Genomic DNA, 16,250 nt, shown 5'->3' with positions numbered 1-16,250 from the left:
TTAATACATCATTTCATCATTTAGCAAACATGCAAACTCAGAAATTAAATGAAACTAGAATAAAACGTAACAGATCTATGGTTACCCCAGGCATGACACTCAAGAGATTTTGAGTAGTTCTCAGTTTAGCTGTAATCTTTTCATAACCCCTCAGCTTTTCTACTGCTTGTAATGTCAACTTGGAATTGAGGAGAGTGTCATCAAAGACATTTTGCTGATTTATGAGAAAATACTCCACAAAGAAGCAGAAATACAGGAAAAAAGTACATCTGGGACTCCAATTCTTAGTCTGAATACGCGTTTAACTGGTTATTAGGTATTTCTGGAGGTCAGGGAGTTGATGGGTGCACGTTCCATCTCCACCTTAGACTCTGTGAAACTGAGGGTGGGATTTTATATGAAATGTCTGATACAGGAATGACAATATTTCATAAAAGAGATACACTTATGTTGTGTAACAACATCAATTAATCATTACTGTCAGTTCGTGCTCCAAAATGAAATTATCCTTTACTGATGCATTTACCAATTAATATTGCATAATGAGGGAATTAGGTGGTTAATCCAAATTATTGTATTCAGTTGGAATTTCTGTTTTGTAACAAAGTAATTGTCATGACCTACTCGTACGATCCTTGTGTGTGCCACGCAACCTCATTAACCCCGTGTGGAATCCCTACGTTCACCAGCCGTTCTGCGTTTCCTGCCTTCAATCTTGTGTATATAGTCCACGTTCAAGTCTGTTTCCCCAGTCCAGTCATTGACGTAGTTTACCGTTTGTAAGTGTTTCTTCCTTAATAAACCCTGTGTCTACCTGTTCCTGATTACCCGCTCCGTCATCTCCCTGCTCACTTGCCTGATGCACGGTCATTACAGTAATGGTATATATTTTCATACACATGACATTAAACCCTTACTCATTAGTAGTTATGTGTCTAGTAGTTATGAACATGAAACAGGGCTGTACTGGCCATCTGGCATACCAGGAATTTTTGACTCAAGACCACATTGAGCCTTGTGAGGAGCCAGATGAGGTGGCTTGGGCATCTGCTTAGAATACCTCCTGGACGCCTCCCTGGTGAGGTGTTCTGGGCATGTCCCACTGGAAGGAGGCCTTGGGGAAGATCCAGGACATGCTGGAGGGACTATGTCTCTCGGCTGGCCTGGGAACGCCTCGGGATTCTTCCGGATGAGCTGGATGAAGTGGCCGGGGAGAGGGAAGTCTGGGTTTCCCTAGTGAGACTGCTGCCACCGCGACCAGACCTCGGGTAAGCAGAAGATAATGGACCCCAAAGTCCAGGGTCAGCCCAGTGAAACATACATTCATTTGGATGGAAGCATTCAGGTCAACAAAATGACTTCAGTCACTGTACCGATTCGCTCATTTCATTACATCCATTTGATGAGTGACTCACCTTTCTGTTTGTTTATGAGTGATGAATGAATTAGATAATTCCGTTTGAGCCTTTCTCGCCATGCGTCTGGTGTAATCATGTACTGACACCTGGAGGATGTCAAATTTGACAATTGATATACATTGGTGTTGACCAGAAGGCCACTTCATGAACCATTTGCAGTAGTTTTTGAACCCATTACATGGCACTTTCCGGTTTGCTTTTGGGTATCCTTTGAGTGCTGAGAGCACCATCTAGTGGGGTCAGAAGACACAGCAAATGGTTCCAGAAGCATCACTTCGTCCATCACTAATATCCATATGCATATATGTATGTTTATACATATGTGTGTGTGTGTGTGTGTGTGTGTGTTCCTGACTAGTTGATTGGGAAAAAAACTACTAGAGCTAATCAACTTTACTAGAGATAAGGATATATAATTACATCTTATCATAGCAAGCACAGTGATAATAAGGATCAAATGTCCTTGTGGCAGAAGAGTGACATTTTGTAAAAACACTGCGAATCAATGTGAAGGCTAATCACTGCAAATCACAATTCAACATTCTTGAACCATGGAAAACACAGAACATGATCAAAAAACAAGTTACAGCAATGATGGTCAACACAATAATCATAAATTTAGAAAATGGATTACTGGGAGTTTCAGATAGACTTCATTGATCCCGAGCATAGATTTCAACAGTAAATTTCCAAAGATGCAACTTTTTGCTCTTTAAGAACATTTAACTGTAAAATTATGGGAAATGTTTTTTATGACACATTTTTTTGTGTCCATAGACAAATTACTTTTTGTAAGAAGTGTGCTTTGTAAATATTATTCAAAATCTTGATTAAACCTAAAATGAAAACCCATGTCAAGATTAGGTGCGGGAATTGTTTGGTTAATATTCATCTTACAAATCAGTACGTGTGCATGGAAGATGTGACTTCCAAAGGACATAAAGCCACATTCCCATTTTTGTACACAGAAGACACTGCAGCAACAGTGGATCATACGGTAACCATACAGTTAACATTCAACATCACGCTTACGGCAGACTCGGACTTTCCACTGAAACAAACATGTGAATGTAATACGAGGCACAAATGGTTTTTCCCGTGCGTTAAATTCTACCAAACTTCTCCTATCACTAAATCCAAAATCACTTTACGTAAAGGCCTAAGCTCACATTTCCAGTAGATAGTACAGATTCCTCCAAGTTTAAATGGTGCAATAGCCATTTCCTGATATCTTATCACTCAGGTAACACTTTACTTGACACGGCACAAATACTTAGCAATAACTCAGTCATTACTGAATTACAAATCATGAATAAACGTAGTTGCTACTTGAGATAAAAGATGTGTCAATTCATTAATGAACAAATATGAGATTAATATTTCATTTGTGTTGAACTGTTTGGTTAATGGTTCCTTCAATAGTTTCGGCAGTTCACAAAGGTTTATAAAATTAACAGATACAGAAACAAATATAATAATTACTTGGGATAAAACATGCGTCATGATTCATTAATTATGAATTAACATGAGATCCATATGTAACTAAGACTAAGTTACTGGGTAATTACATACATAAGTAATAGTATAATAGTATTTGTGCCACATCAAATAAAGTGTAACGTATTACTTACAATATTCCCCTGCACAGGTGATCTTTGTGGTGACAGATCAATCTTATAATGTCCGCATTGTGGTAGGAGGTAACCATTGGAAACTGGTTCATCACCACAACATTTTCTTAAAACTATCTGTCTCATACAGATGCATTGTCTGGCACAGCTGGCAAAGGGACGATATCCCTCAAAAAAATAACTGCTGCCTGATTCAAGATTATCTGCTAAAATGCAGCCAAATAGTCACGCCTGTGTTTCTCTGGTGCACTGGAGAGCTTCTCACTCATTCCCCTGAAGAGGGACGATGAGAAAGGAAACCTATTAAAGGAATTTAAGGCTTGCACTTTGAATGGAAAAAATGTCAAAAAAAATGTGCATTTTAACATTGTCCCCTAAAAAAACGTAAAATACACTATTAATTAGTTCTTGTCTAGATGCCCGTTTGTAGGTTAAGGGTCACTGAAGCGTGCCTACTGGAAATAACTTCATTCCTGACCTAGTGCACTATAAATGAAAAGTTTGTATGTTCGAGTTCCACTTTGGCGTTCTACAGCTCTGGCACTGACCATGCAGATAACATACAGGCCTAGCCTGTTATGCCTGGGATTCAAACTATTTGAGCCCCAATAAGCCCCATTAAGCTTTAAAATATTTTAAAAATCAGCTAAGTGTGCGGAAGCATGTAACCATCATGTGCGTTAAAGACAATTGATCATCCTTAAACAGATGGAATGGCTCAAAAGACTCGACTGGGTGTGAAAGAGCTCAGGCTCTTTGTTAAACTCCTGGGACATGAGCGGGCAACATTTGCGGGGATGACAATCGTGCCAAAGTCACAGCAGATGCAGCAGTGCGATGCGGTTCACACACTGGTGACGTGCATCTCGGCCGCTGGGCCTTTATCTCCTTTTGCGGGGACGTCGCTGTACTCGCAGTGGGAGGGAAAAGCAGCAGGGGGATTGGACGGCGGCGGGGAACGGCCCTTCACGGCTGCATCGCCCTCTCTGTCCAGCCAATAGAAAGACACCATGAGGTAGATGGCTGACAAGGACACCGACCCAGCGCAGGCGTAGAAGACGTAGGTGTACTGGCCCGTGCGGTCCACCAGCAGCCCTGGAACAAAGCAAAGCGTGGAGATTTAACCTCGGGGACATTAGCAGTATATCTGAGACCAACACTCAGGCGGTCCCGTGACATCATAGAACATTCTTGGTTGCCATGGCACTGGAAACCTGAGAAGGTCTCCCAATGACCCCCCAGAATGCAGCCGCATGAAACCCTCATCAGCCTACCCTCTCCCCCCACCAACTTACCATGCAGTTCCTGGAACTGAGTGTTTGGGAACACAAGCCGAGACTTGCTTAGCAACCACTGGCTAGAGAAGGACCAGAGAGAACAGGCATACACGCACACACACACACACTATATGTATATTAACATACACAGTCACACACATACGCACACAGTGAGAGGCATGTACTGTATATGGAGAAAGGTAAGCAGGAAACCCAAGAGAGATCAGGGTACTCTACCTGCCAAGGGAGGTCCCACCAAGATGGTAGCACTCTCCATCATGGTGAGCAGGCCCAGCGCGGCAGGGAAGCGGCTCATCTCGATGACGTCCATGAGCACGGTGAAGATGAGCGAGCCCACCACGCTGATGGAGACCCCGAAGACGAGCACGTAGGCCAGCAGCGTGCCGAAGCTGGTCCCCAGGCAGCAGATGCAGTTACTGAGCCCATTGATTAGCAGGGCGACGGCGAACACGTATGCAAAGACGTGGCGGTCCCGGAACCAGGGCAGTGCGAAGAGCAGTCCGGCTAGAGGGCGGATAAAAATGTTGACGAAGCCCAGGATGGCGAGCAGCAGGGCGGCCTGGCCGTGCCCCAAGCCTTGGGAGGTGGCGTAGGGTACTAGGTACACCAGAGGTACCAAGAAACCCAGCATCATCCAGGTGACACACAGAGCATAGGCTCTGTATCGCTTGTTGCTACAGAACAGGTCAAAGGCCAGGTACTTGCGCAGAAAATCCTTGAGGACACCCCTGGCGGCCGGCGTGCTTCCCTTCGCCTCTTGCTGCCGTCGCGTGCTCGCCACTCCACGCCCTCCCCCGACGGGCCTCATGATGGCGCCACACACACAGCAGTTGAGCAGAATTGCCCCCAGCACCAGGAAGCTGCCCCTCCAGTCCAGTTGGCTGAGTAGAAAGTGGGAGAGCAGGGGCAGGACGCTCAGACCGATGGCGGTGCCCGTGGACGACATGGCGTTGGCGAACGCCCGACGCCTCACGAAGTAGTGACCCATCATGGTGACGGCCGGCTGGAAGCAGAAGCAGAAGCCCAACCCTGGGGAGACACGACATCCGTCCATCGCATAACTGCTCATCTCGGTCAGGATCACGGGGGGGGGGGGCTGGAGCTTATCCCAGGTAGCTTAGGACACGATGTTAGGACACACCCTGGATGGAATGCCAGTCCACCAGAGGGCACACATACACAGCCATATGTTATGGACATACGAGATGCCAATTAGCCTGCCGGCATGTCTTTGGAGTGCCCAGAGGAAACCCACGTAACGGCCGCCCGCCTCCTACCCACTGTGGCGCTGTGGTTTTTCCCACTCAGCTTTAGCAAAAGGGTTCAGGCCCTTGCCAAACTGCCATCAGTTCCCTGCACCCTCACATTTAAAGAGACAGTACATCATACATGACTTATTTTACTCAATGATTTAAGTACACCTACAAAGTACTTCCATTCTGTCAACCCATTTGGTGACATAGGCGGCTGCCTAGGGTACCATCTTCTGAGTGGGCACTGACTTAGCCAGTCGATTTCACTTTGTCTCACACAGGGGTAGCTGGTGGCGAAACTTGCGTAGGGAACCACTAGGCTTCATCTGCCACTGAGGGTTGCTACTCGGAAATCACACCAGGAGACAATAACAGACCCAGGGGACTCAGTCAGAACTTGCCGTCTGTCACGAATCTCACATGGGGAAGACCTGGATGTCATGGAAACGGTAAGGATGTCTAGGTAACGGACGTCGAACCTGTGATGACGCCGGCGGTGATGTAAAGCTCCGTCAGGGTGCTTGTGAAGGAGCTGGCCGCCATGCCCAACCCACTCAAGACCCCACCAATCATCACGGTTGCCCGGCAACCATATCTCTCCACCAGCACACTGCATAAGGGGCCTGCAGGGACAAAGAGGTCATAGTATCTATGTTAAACACAAATGCATGTATCCTTCACACAAAAGCACACGCTAACCCAGACGCTAACCCAGACGCTAACCCAGAGTATCTCACTGCATCTCTTGTTCTCCTACAGAGTACAGTTTTCTCGGCTGCAGGAGAGCCACAAATCGCACAAGCAAACTCCGCAGTCCGCATGACAGCTCATCACCAGAAACAGATCCTTAAGCTTAATTTACCAAGTACTGTCAGGACCCCTCATGGCAAACCACTCTGCTGGCTTTTTCTTTTTAGTGTAGGTTAAAACTGACTTTAGGTACAAAAACTATGGAGACCAATTAAGGGACAAAACTTTATCCAAATAACATGAAATAAACGTCACTGACAAAACAAAATGAGTTTGAAATCATGTAAATGTGCTACACGGACAACAACCGCAATTTTTAAAATGTTTCTCTTTCTCTAATATATATATATATATATATATATATATATATATATATATATACTGTATAAAACACACACACAGTCATGTAATCATATCCGTTTGGGGACCGCTCATTCATTTCTATTAGAAAAATGCTAATGCTAACTATGACAACCTTAACCCCTACCCAGCCCAAACCATAGCCGTAAGTTACCAAACAATTTCTGCAGTTTCTGCATTTTTAGTTTTTTCATTGCAGTCACGGATTTTTATAAAATACAGTTTTCCAGTGTGGGGACCCGGAAACTGGTCCATAACCAGGAAACTGGTGCCCATAAAGTAAAAAAAAAAAAGGTCCCCACAAGGAAAGATATACCTAAGCCATATATATATATATATACACACACACACACACAGACACACACACACACAAGTTTGGAAAAAATGTGACCACTTTGTATTTTTAAACAAATCCTCATTTTTAAACCCTGGTTTAATCCTGGTTCTGCTGGCAGAAGGCTACACTGCACAGCAGGCTGCTTCCAGGCTCAAAGTTCCTAAGACAGCAGTACAGAAGAATAAGGTGAAGCAGGAGACACTGGGAACCACCAGAAACCAGCCAGGTAGAGGGAGGGAGGAACTTTCTAATGCCAGAGGTGACCGTTGGCTTATCCAAGTTTGTCATGAATCTTAGGATGACCTCAAGTGACCTTCAAAAGGAATGGGAAACATGAAGTGCAGGTGTGAAGTGCAGTGATAGGACTGTTCATATCAGGCTCCTAGAAGCAGGACTGAAGAACAAGGAAGAAGCCCTTCAATAATTCAAACCTGGGCTGCAGTTTGCAAAGGAAAACATACTTTTCACAGACTCACACCCATAAATTGAGAGATGAGTGAAATAAAACATTGTACTGTGGTCATTTTTCCGTAGCTTTATATATATATATATATATATATATATCATCCCCCGTGTTCTTCCCCTACAATCTGCCTGAGCCTAACCCTTTCTGCTCTTTCTTCTGTTTAATCACACCTGCATAAACACCTACGCAGCACAGGTGGGATCCTACTAAACAGTCGTCCCTCACACCAAGAGCCATTGGCTGTTATGGAAGTATTCCCTAGCTCAGTTGTCAGGTAGGAGTTAACTAAACAAACATCGCTGGGGAGACTTCGGTTTTTCTCTGCAGTGGGCCAAAATTGTTTCGTAGGATTATTACTGACTCTTGGCTTTAGTATAATTTAGAATAATCCCTAAGCACCCCCCCCCTCCCCATCCCCATCCCCCAAGGTGAACAATTGCCTCCCACCTGTTTTTAAGATCTACCAAGTACTGACTCGAGGAAAACAAGCCCTCAGTCAGCAGACTGTGAACCAGGAGACCTGCTCCCGATGTACTTATCACTCAGGGGAATTGTTGGCCTCCTACAGTAGCAAGGCAGCAGGACCTGTTTCTAGTCACCCTGACTTCTTTCCACAATTATCTCGCGTTATCAAACTGCACTGCAAACTTTCTATAATTTTAGAGCAATGTTATGCATCATTTCGCTGGACCACGAAGTAAAGATTGTGTACATTTAATTTACGAGACTAATCAAGTAGGCTTATCACCTGGCACTCTGTTGTTTGAACAGGGTGTGGACTTAAACTTACGAGCATAATGCAAATAATATATTATTCAGTCGTCAAGGGAGCTTTTCTGATGTATACTTGTAGCTAAGTTTTCGAAGCGCTAGAACACTTATGTCACACAACACTTGTGCTGAGTCACATTTCCCACAATCCTCCATGTGAAGGTGCATTGACTCTGTAATACCTCCAGCATGTAGCGTTGCTGTCATGATAGAAGGCACCCAGGAGGTCTCCGTGTTGCTGGCTTCAAATTCAGTCTGCAGCTCTGTGTAGAAGATGCCAAGGCAGGAGGGGAAGGCTACAGTCAGTGCCAGCACCACGCTGGTGGCTATCAAAACCACCCAGCCCCACCCGCCATCTGGCGCCACCTGCTGGGTGCTGCTGCAACCACCCCGCTCCACTGTGGCACTGTGGGGAATAATAAGGGTTCCCCCAATGTCATCGTCTTCACGATCTTCAGGGTCAAAGTCTTTGGCAACCCCGGTCCCGTCCTCTCCTGCGCTCCACGTCACAGAATGCTTTCTCCATGTTACTGGATCCTGACACGAGTTGCTGACGCCCGTAATGGAGACCATGCCGTCCCCACCGGGCTCCGCGGTCTGCCGCATCTCCACTGTCAGTCACGCAGTTAGTGCGGCTCCTGTCCGGCACATGCCAAGCAAAGTTAGGATTTACCAAGAGTGTTCCGTTAGAAATGTTCAATAACGGGAAACAAGGAACAAATGTCATTAACTAAATCATCAATACTTTTCAATACGTTTTCATTGAAAACACTCAGTTATAACGAAATTAAGATTAAAGTATATAGCCTCGTATTAGTCATATCATTAGGTTTTAACATAAACATTTGAAGTGAACTGTACACAAGCACGTACAAATGTACAAAAATATTTCTCATCCATGCCAAACAAATCACAACTTTATATCACGACCTCAGATAATAACCAGAATTTTGTCACACCCGAAAACAATGTTTTTTCTGTAGTTCTACACGATATTTCATCGCAAAAGGGTTTGTTCTATTACATGAGGTTATTTTGATAACTATGGTTAGCCGTTCTCTGCACTTAGTTAAATTTTATTTAACGTTCACCTGGATCCATTGCGCATTAAATTCCACATTTACCTTTCTACGTCATGGGCGCACTTGTTTATTTGCTGCTATCCCGTCTTTCCTCCAGCGGTTACTCTCCACTTCTGCCGTCACCAGTTTATATCCGTGTTCATGAAACTCACCATCAGCTGCTGGAACAAGTCCGACCGGCGTTGCGTAATCCCTCCTTTACCTCGAAGTCATTACCCGCTTTTATGCTGACTTTCTATATCAGAATACTTCTTATAAAAAACTACGTACACTAACAAGCACAAAAACACAGAGGGACCAGAATAACCGTGCGATCTAACATGAATGCGCGTAGATAATCTGCTTTTGGCATTGCAATAATTCCAAATTCCACCGTTTATTTATAGCTGTGCGACGCAGTAATTAAAACACCATCCTGGAGGTCATTGCAATGGATCACACTGCAAATACAAGTCCAGTCGAATTGATATTTTATTTTATTTCCTAGTACGATCGTCTTCCAATCGGGCGTTTTTTCCGTGTGTGTCTCCATGGGAACATTACATGCAGGGAGCACCTGCACTGCACACAGTACATCCAGTGCGTTGAATTTAATTAACGCAAACAAAGACTGAATTAATTAATTATATCACACGATACTTTACTATGCAACTCCATGTGAACGTTTTAAAGTGCGCGGACTTACGCCGAAGGTCGAGAAGGAGAATACAGTGCTTATCATCATGATCGCAGTACGTACTGAACAGGAAAGTAGTGTTCAGTCGTATGGGTCCTGTGCTGTAAAGGTTGTTTAAGGGGGAAGTCGTGGTAACGTTACAACAATGGTTGGACTATTGTGGTCGAAGTATTGAAGCACAGAACACTGTTTACAGCAGCGACGCCAAATTAGCATTTTTTGCCAGATTTAGGTACTACATCTGATCATTAAAATGTGTTTATATTGCTTTAAAAAATTAAATATGTTATAATACATAAATATAACTTAAGTGTGAGTAGATAGTGAAGCCAAAGTGGATCGGAATACCGGTTCGGGATCCGACATCGGCCGAATAGGCACGTGTCCATGGGTCCTTCAGCAAGTTCCTTAACTACCAGCTCCAGGGGTCGCATTTAGGCTGACCGTGCGGCGTGACCACCCCCCCCAAACTATGGAGACCAAGATGGGTGAGGTACTTGTGGAAATGGCAAATAAAGGATTTACTCTTTCAAAAAACAATTTTCTAATCATATTTTTCATCAAGATTGCCAATAGATTTGAGTGACAACATTTATTGTCGACAGCCACAGCGATATTAGGTGAGGAAGCTTGGCTGGAGGAAAAAAAAGGATTATATTAAAACCTTGACCGCTTACAGAGGAATCCGAGTCAAAGGGAGTCTGACATCCTAGTGGTTCACAACATCACGTACTTTTCATGGATGAGTCTGGCTTCAGTTCAGCTGTGGATGATTGCAAACTATAAGTAAGTAAAGACCAATCTGTTACTGACTTAGTTCAGTGGCTTGTATCACAAGGAACGAAAAACGAATAACTACCAATACAATGGACTTACTAAGTACTGACAAATTATAGACCTATACGAGACGGCTATTGATCGGAAAACATGGGACACATTTTCTCTTACAGCATATTACAACACCGGAGTTTTGAGGAAATAGAAACGATCTGACACCCAGGAATACAGAATAAGCGATTTCCCTGGTTCTCTGTCTCTGTAAAAATATCGCCGTATCTTTCTGACAAGGGTGTCCGCACTCTGCTTATTCATATGTTTCTGACATGCTTACCTCCAGCGTAGCGGAGTCTCGATCCCGTCACATCACGCATCCCTCCTCACTCACGCCGCTGTCGGTACCTGCGCACAGCGCTTCCACATGGGAGGAGCCATGGATGATAAACGATCGACCCAACCCACTACTATGATAAGTTAATTTTAGTTGGCGTACGCCGTTGTACCTCGCGTGTTAACGAAAGTTTAGAAATATAAATAACTTCGCTATAGATCCATGTCATCCAATGGCATATTAAAATTATAGAAGATTCCGGAGTGTTTGGGCAAAATTTCATGCCTGAAAGCTAAATTCTATAATCGGTGGCAATGTATTGCTTCCAAAACGACGGAAATGTAATATTTACGTAGGACTGTGTTTTCGGGATTTATTAACATCCTCAATGAGAATGACCTGTTCTAAGCAGCCTAAAAATAGCTGGCGAGTCTTGTGAAGGATACAACGACTGGTTCAGTTTCTTGCTGGGATCCTGGGTGTTTTTCGCAAATCATTTATTGCAAAACGACGTAATAAGAAACGTACTGACAGCGGCATCGTTGGAATAAGAGACCCCTATTGGCTGTCAGTATTTGGCAATATCTATTCTCTCAGATGCCACTGACGTCCACATTTATTTCTCCTGCTCAGGATTTTCAGAGACTTCAGAAGAGTTCACGAAGTTCACTTAAACAGCTCCGTAAATAATGCAGTGTGACATATTATAATTCGAACTAAAGTTTTTTTTTTTTTTTTTTGCTAATCAAATATGTAAACATGTTTGATTGTCCAGACTTCTCTGGCTGGCACTTCTGGTTTTGTATTGAATTACGTTCGAAAAACAACCGCATCTTTTACTGACAAAAAAAAAGGTTTGTTTCCCTACATCGAGAGGATCCCATTACGCATCTTGTACGATTTATATCGGGCTTGTGTTAAACCCTTTAAGAACAACAAAAAATAATATGGCAACCTCCAGAGAGATCGAGAAGTGGTATCAAGTCCACCAACCCTGGTGCTATCGCAATGAACCACCGAGATACCCATTTATGCATCCAATATAATTACAAAATATTCAAATTAAAATATTAATATAAATATGATCAGATTTAAGGGCGTGCAGTAACCAGGAGTGACCCGTTCACTAAATACTCACAGGTGATGCAGACTGTTTACATGAAGCAGACCATCTTCACTCCATGGACGCTGCGTGGGCTGTCAACACCACGCAGCTAGAGCCAGTATTGACTGGTTCCACATCATGATCATCTGACTTTCATCCGAATTTATCAAGTTCCACCGATTTCAAAGCAAGCGAACGTTATCGGCTTGACTGTAGGGTCGCGAAACGTGGTCTGTTCAGGAAAACGGAGGCGCCTCGGTAAAACAAGATATCCACTCCCTTCCATTGACGACTCCCACCGCCTTTAAATATAGAGAGTGAGCTGGCATTCAAGCAGAGGTCAGACCAGGGAAGGAATCAGCCCCGTTTCTTGCATGTGATGCTAATCCTTGTTTCCATCCACCGTTCAGGGATTCTGTGCGACACTCGTGACGACCCCAGTTTACCTCTGATTGTTCTCACATCCTATACACAGGAAAGCAGAGCCCTTCGGGTACAATGCTCAGCATCTCCTACGCTGCCAAAGTCAACTGCATGCCTATTGTTGCACACTGATTTTTTTCCATACAAGTTTAAAGTAGAACAAGACATGCATCTCCAAGAGATTCCTGGACCTGGCAGACACGACACCTACCAACCTACTTCTTACCCATGACTGCAAACAAATTTGGTTGAAATAACAGAATGCCACACTTTTTTTTTTTTAAACACAGGATCACAGTTTATATTAAAAATGCACATCTTTAGTTTAAATAGTACATTAAACGTTACAAAAAACTGCATCAGTAGGTTGAAAATAAATACAAGTTGAAGGATGTTCAGACCAAGACAGCTGAATTTTAAGAACACTGAATCGACAACTCAACTTCTGACATCGATACGGGGAAGAAATAATCACATTCCAAACGACTTAACAAACGGGTTAAGAGTTTTAGCACGTGTCAAAGTATGTGTGTATATATAATGTGCAAGTGCAGCATGCGTGTATTAATGTTTGACATGCAATGGATTGGCGGCGTGAGGGAGGGAGGGCTTGCGCAGTGTGTCCTTAACCATGGCCTTCTCATTATTTCCATCAGCTTTTGGAGGCTGTACCGACCAGGGGAATATGACGTACAAACGTTTGGCAGAGGGGATTGTGGGAGATGAAGTGCATGATGTGAGGGTCAGCTCTGGACTTCAACTCCCATCAGACTCGCTACATACCAATGCACTTCAGTACGCAAATCTGAGTTCGACACATTTACAGCGCAAAAAAAACAAAAACAAAAAGGGGGTGGGGGGCAACTGCCTTTTAAACCTCTTAGGTCTTTCTTGGTTAAATACATGTTCAGATATTAAAAACAGGAAAATTGAAACAAAGAAACATGACTATAAATAAATAAATACAGGCTACATATGCACGCAATTCCAAATTTAAATACTAAAACACTTTAAACCCTGACAGTTTACATTTGCAAGTTCCTGCGTATTTTGGGTTTTAATTTCAGCCAAAAATACCCACGTTTGGTGTATGCAAGGTTTTATAATTCGTTTTACTGCATGGTTTGCAGAAATGGTTTGGTCAGATGTTGGTATAAGCTATCAATGTTTTATGCTTTATCTGTTACAGACTGGCACAAAATTCTTACAAGGGGGTGACATGGTTGCCTTCACACGCAAGCTTGTACCTTCTGATAAAAAAAAAAAAAAAAGTCATGCAAACCGAGTTGTTAAACACTTTCATTAGTTCACGCGTGCAATGCGAGTCTGGTGTGATAACTTAAAGAAATGCAATACATACGGCCTATCTCCACTAGTGCGGGGACCACGAGCAGTGACAAGTACGGGCGAGTGTAAACACCAGTTATAACATTTTCCCATGATCATCGAGGAACTCAAGGTCAAACTTTAAGTGCTGTTGCAATGGAAGGCAAAATAAAAGTACATGATTATATAAAATACAATGGTCAAGATTCCACCCCCAGACGTCTAAAAGGTGCAAAAAAATAAAGGCCGATCATGTGGATGAATGACTCTCAACCATCAGCTATTGATGCAAAAACCTTCACCCCCCCACCCCCCAGTCTCCATGACACCTCAAGCCTGACCATACCTACAGTATGTAGACGCGACGCCTGGAGCTGAGACTGGGGCACACAATGGCCATGAATGTTGTTGGGGGTCTGTGGGTCGCCGAGGGGCCTGGGGGCTAGACTCTGTCAGTAAGGCGGAGCACAATGAAAAGTAGCTCTGCAAATGTGTCGTCTGTTGTAGGGAACGGGGGGGACAGGCACCACAGCAATACAGGTCAACAGGTGAATCACTGAAACGGGTACAAGTCGAAATGACAAGGTTGGACTCCATAATCCTTCCTTCCTGGTTCAATAACAATGATGAACTGAAACACAGAACCGCAGAATCTTATGGGGCGAACGGGGTGGTGGTACAATCACCGAACATACAAGGAGTACGTTCCGGGATGTTCCGAGACGGAGCTCAAGCTGAGAGTATCACAACACCAGACTTGGCACACCACGACAGATCGGCCGGGGGAACATCACGATGCTTAGGACCTGCCCTGAGGCTGCGAAAGCACATCCTGGGCATTCTGAGAGGGAGCCTCAAAATATTTGTCCAGGTCAACCACCACCTGTGATGCTAGAGGATTTCCCCAAATTTCTCATTTTTAAGCTTGGCCAAAATAACAAAAAAAAAAAAAACAAAAAAAAACACCTAAATCCTGACATCTTCCATATTAAAACACTTTCTTTGAATTCATGCTACAACATCAGGTAACTGCTTCACATCTACGTTTCGAACGAAAGAGGAAAGGAGTCAGCGATTGAAGTAAAACGTAGTACTTCAAGGGCACTACCAGCTGTGGCACATAGATAACGTTAATCAGAGAGTGCACTTGGCATCTTGAGCCCTAAGGCCTAAGCACCCTTAGATAAAACATCAATACATATGTTTAAATACGAAACACAAAAAAAAAGTGACGTGGGAGGACATTAAGCGCTTCCCTTCACGGGGAAACTAGGAATTCCTTCTGACGACATGCATATACTTACATGTATAATTATACATCTCGCTGTCTGGGCCCTCAGTGGTATCTGGATATGCTTAGATAGCTGAAACGTAGGGGCGACGACATATCTCAACGAATTCTCGCACACTTTTTTGGTAAAGGGCGTCCGCCGATAATAATTTGAATTCAGGCAAACGGTTCAGTCAGAGGAGGAACCGTTGTGACAAGAATACCAACACATTAGGTTCTCCAGGACTTAGACCTATTCTTAGATCCTAGAGCAAATGCTTCATAAAAATAAAATAAAAAAAAACAACCCTCGGGAACATACCAGGGTTTTGGGGGCAGCAAAGTCGTGGGTCTCCCAGGCAGTCTACGTGTCAGCCTGTGACTCGACCTTCTCAACGTGGGTCAGTCTGAAGCACAGCAAGCAGAGACACCTTGTGGGATGTGACAATGTGCTCAAACTGGTCACCAGTCCCCTCCCCAACTTAGCAGGCAGGACGTTTCGCTCGTTGATTTTCGCACCGCGAAATATGTGAACAATGCCAGGATAAAATTCATATGAAAACATAAAATCTTAGGAGACCCACAACATACAAAAACTCACGTCTAAAATGCACACTTACGGCTTCTTTCCTTGTACCGACGTTTAGGGAAAGAGATACTTCATACAGTACAGATTTAGCTCTTAAATACTAAGAGAGGGGGGAAAGTGCATTCCTGGGATGGGTTGGAAGGAATTTTCCCACAAAACTGATAAACACAATAAAACAGCCCGATACATGGAAAAGCAGCCTAGTTCCGTAGGGTAACTTGAATCTGAGCAACGTGTATATATATATATATATATATATATATATATATATATATATATATATATATATATATATATATATATATATATATATATATATATATATATATACATATATATATATACACACAGGTCTGTATATGCATATATATTACTCAATATTCAAGT

At 43.5% G+C, this 16,250-nt stretch overlaps 1 protein-coding gene across 18 annotated transcripts; it reads right to left on the bottom strand.

Moving 5' to 3' along the window:
• Positions 1-1,793: 1,793 nt before the first annotated feature.
• On the bottom strand, positions 1,794-12,901 carry LOC125717567 (monocarboxylate transporter 6-like). 18 transcript variants are annotated; one of them, XM_048990660.1, is made up of 7 exons: positions 11,154-12,895; positions 10,776-10,822; positions 9,409-10,676; positions 8,467-8,922; positions 6,080-6,223; positions 4,564-5,376; positions 1,794-4,144 (listed from the first exon to the last, which is right to left on the bottom strand). In XM_048990660.1, the coding sequence occupies exons 4-7, from the start codon at positions 8,888-8,890 to the stop codon at positions 3,894-3,896; spliced, it is 1,632 nt and encodes a 543-aa protein (XP_048846617.1). In that variant the 5' UTR covers positions 8,891-8,922; positions 9,409-10,676; positions 10,776-10,822; positions 11,154-12,895; the 3' UTR covers positions 1,794-3,893. The 18 variants fall into 18 exon arrangements, 17 of the variants coding, with proteins under 17 accessions (XP_048846617.1, XP_048846622.1, XP_048846620.1 ...); XM_048990665.1 differs by having other exon boundaries at positions 9,409-9,524; XM_048990663.1 differs by having other exon boundaries at positions 10,776-10,805.
• Between the last annotated feature and the right edge of the window lie 3,349 nt (positions 12,902-16,250).

The sequence above is a fragment of the Brienomyrus brachyistius genome, chromosome 22, assembly GCF_023856365.1.
Source record: "Brienomyrus brachyistius isolate T26 chromosome 22, BBRACH_0.4, whole genome shotgun sequence".
Lineage (NCBI taxonomy): Eukaryota > Metazoa > Chordata > Actinopteri > Osteoglossiformes > Mormyridae > Brienomyrus > Brienomyrus brachyistius.
The sequence above is the reverse complement of the archived record's forward strand: the minus strand, read 5'-3'. Positions and strand labels throughout refer to the sequence as shown.

Excerpts from the sequence above, each read along its gene's own strand:
- LOC125717567 (XM_048990664.1), bottom strand. The coding sequence starts at position 8,890 with ATGCGGCAGACCGCGGAGCCCGGTGGGGACGGCATGGTCTCCATTACG. Across the intron at positions 6,224-8,466 it reads AGCAACGCTACATGCTGGAG|GCCCCTTATGCAGTGTGCTG; the intron begins GTATTACAGAGT and ends TTGTCCCTGCAG. Across the intron at positions 4,145-4,563 it reads GGTGGGACCTCCCTTGGCAG|GGCTGCTGGTGGACCGCACG; the intron begins GTAGAGTACCCT and ends GCTTTGTTCCAG.